At 35.6% G+C, this 6,217-nt stretch overlaps 1 protein-coding gene across 2 annotated transcripts; it reads right to left on the bottom strand.

Annotated features, from left to right (window-relative positions):
• Positions 1–333: 333 nt before the first annotated feature.
• On the bottom strand, positions 334–5,045 carry LOC129312087 (probable NAD(P)H dehydrogenase (quinone) FQR1-like 2). 2 transcript variants are annotated; one of them, XR_008593452.1, is made up of 3 exons: positions 4,304–5,045; positions 2,244–2,856; positions 334–1,453 (listed from the first exon to the last, which is right to left on the bottom strand). XR_008593452.1 is itself a non-coding variant. In XM_054954661.1 (2 exons), the coding sequence occupies exons 1-2, from the start codon at positions 4,870–4,872 to the stop codon at positions 2,625–2,627; spliced, it is 801 nt and encodes a 266-aa protein (XP_054810636.1). In that variant the 5' UTR covers positions 4,873–5,045; the 3' UTR covers positions 334–2,624. The 2 variants fall into 2 exon arrangements, 1 of the variants encoding a protein (XP_054810636.1); XM_054954661.1 differs by having other exon boundaries at positions 334–2,856.
• Positions 5,046–6,217: the final 1,172 nt, after the last annotated feature.

Here is a 6,217-nt window from a genome sequence, read left to right as displayed (position 1 = left end):
GTGATCCAATGTGGCAACCTAGCTAGCATCTAAGATGGCATTCTATTTGACAATTTAGTCCTAGGTGACAGCATGTGTGACAACCATGTCTTAGGTGGCATTACATGTCATCAAAAAACCCAAAGCCAAGTCATCCAAATGAAGGAAAACCCAAGTGAAGATATTTATACTCAAAAGACTATAATAAGTGTTAGGAGTCCAAATTAACACATTAAAGGGCCAATACATAAGTATACACTTGAAGGAGGCTATGATATGTGTTGGGAGTTTAAAAACCCAACCACTTAATGCCCAGAACTAATTGAACACCCCCAAGGAAAATGGGTAGAAGTCTTGAAAGATTTCTAGTGATTGAATTTGGATTAAAACTCGAGGACAAACTTCATTGCAGTGAATGATATGACCGTTACCAATTTGTATCCCAAAGGGAGTAATTGGTTTAGTAAGAATGTGCAGATCTTTCACGAGAGAAGAAGAGATGAAATTATGGATAGCTATCGATTACAATAATCACCCTCCGTTGCTTCAATAATCCTTCCACCTTAATAGTAGCACTCGCTGGATGTCTAAGAATGGCAAGAAGGGATATTTCAGCATGAACATTTTGGTCTTCCATTGAACTTTCGCTTCTGAACCTTCGTTCTCCATATCGTGCTCTTTTGTGATTTCCATTAAAGTCAGTTTCCATTTTTGCAGCGATGGCCTGGGGCGAATTTATCTCCATAACGAAAGTAGAGTCCCTTGTCACGATGTTGCCATTTTTCTGTGTCCTAAGTGGAGTTCATGCACCGCATGTTGGAGAGAGAAAGAGCGATGTGCTTGCAGAAGTTGAAATCGCACCTTTATTATCTCTCGATTGCCAAGTAGATGAAGCCCGATTCATTTGAGAAGCCCCAGATGATTTGGGTAATTTAGAATATTGGAGTTGGATTCATATACCGAAGCCAAGCTTAGGGCTTTATAAACAGTTCTGGGCTTTCGTACACTAACATCAGCCCGCAACTCTTGCTTAAGCCCATTCAAAAAATTCCCTCATAAACAATGCTTCGGCCAGTCGCAGACTCTTGCCGACCTCTCAGCAAATTCCTGCCAATATTCTTGCACCATACCCACCTATTTGAGTTTGTTCATCGGCATTTTGAAACTCTGCTGGCCCAAAATTCTGAATTTGCCCAAGCGAAGAGGTCGAGTGCGTCTCCTTCTAAATACATGGCAACAACATCACCTTTCATGTCTTTTGGTGTTTGGTAATATCTGAAATATTTTTCTGCTTTAAGGATCCAGCCCCTGGGATCACCACCATCAAATTTAGGAAAATCCATTTTCGTATGCGGTTTCTTAGAAGGATTTCGAAGCCACCAAAATATATCTCGTTCTTCTTCTTCTCCTAAAGCATCTATTCCATTGCTTTTGTTTTTGCCAGTATCTTCTATGAGATGATGTTCTTGCAAAGCTGCTAAATCGGCAGAAATTTCATCCATGTCATTCATACGAGTAATGAGTTGCTTTAACTGTTGCCCTATGGATTCTAATAAATTTGGAGAAGTAGGAATAGAGAAGTCATGGGAGTTATTAAATCGTGTATGCACCATCTTGGAAATAACCTGGCTCTAATGTCAATTTGTTAGGACTGAGGGTTCAATCAAAATAAAACATAATCTTTATCTAAACTGAATAAGAATCTCACACAGTTCAGAGAGGCAAAAGGGAGAATCTTCGATAAGTGGAAACTGAAATGTTCACATCTCTCATAAAAAAGTCTTACAAATATAATGTCATACACTGCAAGGCAAATCCAACGGTTAAATGACAGCACAACATACTAATACCCTAAATAATTGAAAACTCAGCCTATTAAGATAAGAATCTAAAAATGCAATCAGATGATGGAAGTTATTGGACAAGAAAAACCATCTACAGATTTTGACTTTGGATTTGGGCCTATTTTCTTGCGTCTTCTGTAAACTAATAGAGGAGGATTTGAACACAACAGCCCAACCCACTATCTCTTGAACATTACCTCTCACAATTTCATTTCAATTTTTTTTAACTCTCAATCACCCTCCATTTTTGTACACAACAGAGATTAATTATGAAATTCTTTTGCTATTGTGAAGTACGGTCTTAAAAACATGTTTTGATTGATCATATCTGGCAATTTAAAATACACAAAGAACGGTTGAATAGCTTGGCAACAAAAATGTGATGTTACACACACACACACACAGACGCATAGCAGTCACCTAGTGCTGAAACGATGATCCACAAACCTCGAGACGATGTAATGGCCAGGAATTATCGGATGGTCCTTCCAAAAATAAATCAATTTCATTAAACCAAATCGTCACTATACATCCATAAAAAGAGACCACAACTAGGGAACCGGAAGATACACAAATTCACAGTATTATTTGTTCTTTTTTACCCCCCCCCCTTGAAAAAAATCTATAACATTCATCACAACAATGCAGAACCAAGAACAGCTTGGGAATTGACAAGGGAACAGACTATCATATTTCGGGGACCTAATACAACAGTAAAATGCCATAACCAATCTTCCACAAGACAGAAAGGTAGAAAAATGTGGATGCCCAACAAGAATAGACAATGAAATCAAGAAAGCATCAAGAAGACAGGGCCAGCCGCTTGACTATCACAGCCATATACTTGCCTTGATGCTCTGCAAGTGCCAGCTCTGTCTCGCTTGGCTCTCTCGTTCCATCGCCGGCAAACACTCCAGCACCGTATGGAGAACCCCCTCTTATGGAATCCATCTTGAACATACCAGGTCCAAATGTGTATCCAATAGGAACAAATAGCATCCCATGGTGTGCCAGCTGGGTGATTGCTGTCCAGCTGCAATAGAAAACACAGCAATCAGTAGCTTCCTTCAACCATCAAAATCTCGTAATCTGTTCCAGTTTTCCATCAAAAAATGCCACGAAATCTTCAATTTAGAAAAATGTATAAGATGCAAAGTATATTCCTTCTTCTACTCCAAGCAAAACTCAACCATATATCCTCTACTAATTAATGTGATCGTTCTGTCATAAGTTGATCACATTAACTTGAACTGAATCCAAACTTAATCTGACATAGTCACACATCATGACCATAAAATCTGTTAATTTTGTCATCTAGATGAGAAATTTAATTGATAAATAAGAAGAGGCTTACATGAATCCCAACTTTACACTTGAACTTCAGTTAAGTTTCAACCACTCATTACATTGCTGTGTCTCCTCTTCAAGACCAAAGAGCCATCAGGGAGGTAATAAGCGCCATTATTTACATCCAAGAATCTAGGATTCTCAAACGTCTTAGTTATCCAAAATGGATACTGTCTTTAATATATCATTATAGGTTTAGACACCAAGATACAAACATCTTGACTTGTACATCCCAAAGAATGTGGAAATCAGACAAAGCCTTGCCAACTTTCATGTTAGCCATTTTGTATTTGCTTTGACAATTTGCGATTCTTATCCTAGCCACCCTGGCTTCATTGTTGAGTGTATGTTTATGCTGTCCAGAGAGAAAATCAGAGATATGTACAGTATGAATAGAAGCTATGACCAATCCATGTCAAAGAAATCTATTAATTATACTGAATGAAATCTATTAATTATGAAGAGCATAAAGGACGGAGAATCGTTTAAGCACATAGAAGAGCGAAGCCAGCACGAACATTATGTGCAGCCTTGCAATTGCTGTTTATTCCCATCTTAAATGAATTATCTGATAAAGAAAAGCATGCTTACATAGTCGATATTTGTAAAAGAAATCGTGCAATTCCACAAGGGATTTGGACTTTTATCATGATCACTAACAATCCAAGCAATTTTCTAACCCTATCTCTGCCCATGATACTCATGAATGTATTACCAGAACCTAATATTTCACCCCACATAAAGTTACCTATTCAACTATTCAAGCCAATTTGGAATGTCACTCCCTACATCAGATCCTTCGTAACAAAATGAAGCATCTATGCAACATGGCAGAGTAATTCAGAGTACTAACTTTAAAGTTTTTATTCCTCTGACACAAAGCTTGCAGTCAACGAGCAATATAAAATTCTCAAGTTTTGTGTTCATATCGTATAATTGAAGCAAGGAAAAAATGCTTATCCATGCAGATTGACTTCAAGAAGTAATGTACCTATGACCAATAATTTCTACGTCACACTTGTGTTATATTAGACTGAATTAATTAGCATTAATAGACCAAAATCAAAGAGTGCCCAATGCAGACTTCAATCCAAGCGAAACTGGAAACGAAACAAACACACAAACACACTTACGCAGTAGTTTCTTGACCACCTCCTTGAGTCCCAGTACTCACAAAGAATCCAGCAGGCTTCCCCGCGAGCTCTTGCGTCTTCCAGAGCTGCCCCGTTGAATCAAAGAATGCCTTCATTTGCGCCGCCATGCTCCCATATCTGGTCGGAAATCCAAATAAAAGCCCATCAGCCGCCGGCAACTCCGCAGCCGTGATCTCCGGAATGCCTTCGTCCTTCGGCGGCACCTTCATCTGCTGCAATACCTGAATTGGCAGTGTCTCCGGCACCCTATACAAAACCCCTTCCACCCCATCCACTCCATCGACGCCCTTCTTCATCCTCTTAGCCAATCCTTCAACGTGCCCATACATGGAATAGAACACAATAAAAATCTTCAATTTCAATACTGTGTGGGAGTGCGACGCTGTTTCTTGGATTGATGTGGCCCCAGTATCTGCATCTGCATCAAGGGCGTTTTCCCCAACTACGATCCGCGCGTTTCCCAACCCTCCGGCGCGGTCGCAGGGAGGATCATCGACGACTGACACTGCCTTCTTCTTGCTGGGAACGCAGCCTCCTCCTTTCCCCATCAAGAACAAGAAAAAGAAAATAACACTGGCAGCAGCGATACTGGGAAATTCTCACCCAACTTCTAAAAAACAATAATAGTTTGAATTTAATCCGAATCGAGGAAGTTTGAGTTAGGAAAGTTTTGGTCTTTTTGGGCCTCAAAAGATTGTTTTTAGAGAAAGAGCGCGACAGATCGGATTCGGTGCAGGTGCTTATCCCTTGATTTGTACCTGAACCGTCAGTTCAAATTTTAAGATTTTATTTTTATATTAATTATAAAAATTTATAAAATTAATATTTTAAATAGTGTGAATTTAACATTAAATTTTTTAAAAATTTAATAAGTTTTTATTTTAATAAATATAATATTAAAAAATAAAGATAAAGATAATCTTTAAACTAAAATTTTAAAAAATTAAGAAAAAGTTATAATTTAAAATTTTTAAATTTAGGTTGTCTAATGTATTTATAAATATTTAAATTATAAAAATATTTAATATTAAATTAAATTATTTAAATTAAATCTGCGGTATCTAAAATTAATACCAGGTAAATTTATTAAAATTTATAATTTTTATTTAAATAAATATAAAATAAAATATTAAAAAAACCTGTAAATGTCAATCATCCAAATTAAACAGATTGTCATCATGATTGAGCACCGTCACCAACGCCGGACGCGCAAAATTCATAGCTTTACACTAAATTAAATATTGATAAAAAATAGGAAAAGGCGAGCCGTTGGTATAAGTTAAACTGTTCAAGATTCAAAAGCTCTGGATGAATAAAAAACTAATAAAAATTAAATATTGAGAAAATGTTAACGTGATATTTTACAAAAAGTAATATTATTTATAAGAATACATCGGTATATGTTTTTAGTGATAATTTTTATGAATAAATTGATAGCACCTAAAAAATATAAAATATATTTGCATAAGTAATTATGAATTAAAAATTATAAAATAAAAATTAGATATTTATTTTTATTTTTTAGATATAAATAATTATTTTTTTTAATTCTTCATGGGCAGTTGTTTGTTTTGAGTCTTTGAAAGATAATTTGAAGAGTAAAATATGACTTCCCTTCTGTTTTGTTAAGATTACTGACGTCTTCTTTTTATTTTGAAAAATCTACACTTTAATTCATTTTTTAATATTATTAATATTAAAATATTCTAAAATACTTAACTTTTTCACTTGAAATTACATTGAAATTTTTAAAATTAATAACTTGTCCTACTAATCTAATTGTGTATTCTCTTTTCGTATTTTAAGAACTTTAAATAATTAAGTATGTGGATGCTTAAATAAATAATTTAAAATTTTATGATAAAATTAATGAAAATTAAGAAAATAAACATA

Source organism: Prosopis cineraria, unplaced genomic scaffold, assembly GCF_029017545.1.
Source record: "Prosopis cineraria cultivar Desert tree isolate PC_DT_omini unplaced genomic scaffold, ASM2901754v1 PC5, whole genome shotgun sequence".
Taxonomy (NCBI): Eukaryota; Viridiplantae; Streptophyta; class Magnoliopsida; order Fabales; family Fabaceae; genus Prosopis; species Prosopis cineraria.
This window is presented reverse-complemented; position numbering and strand designations above follow the sequence as displayed.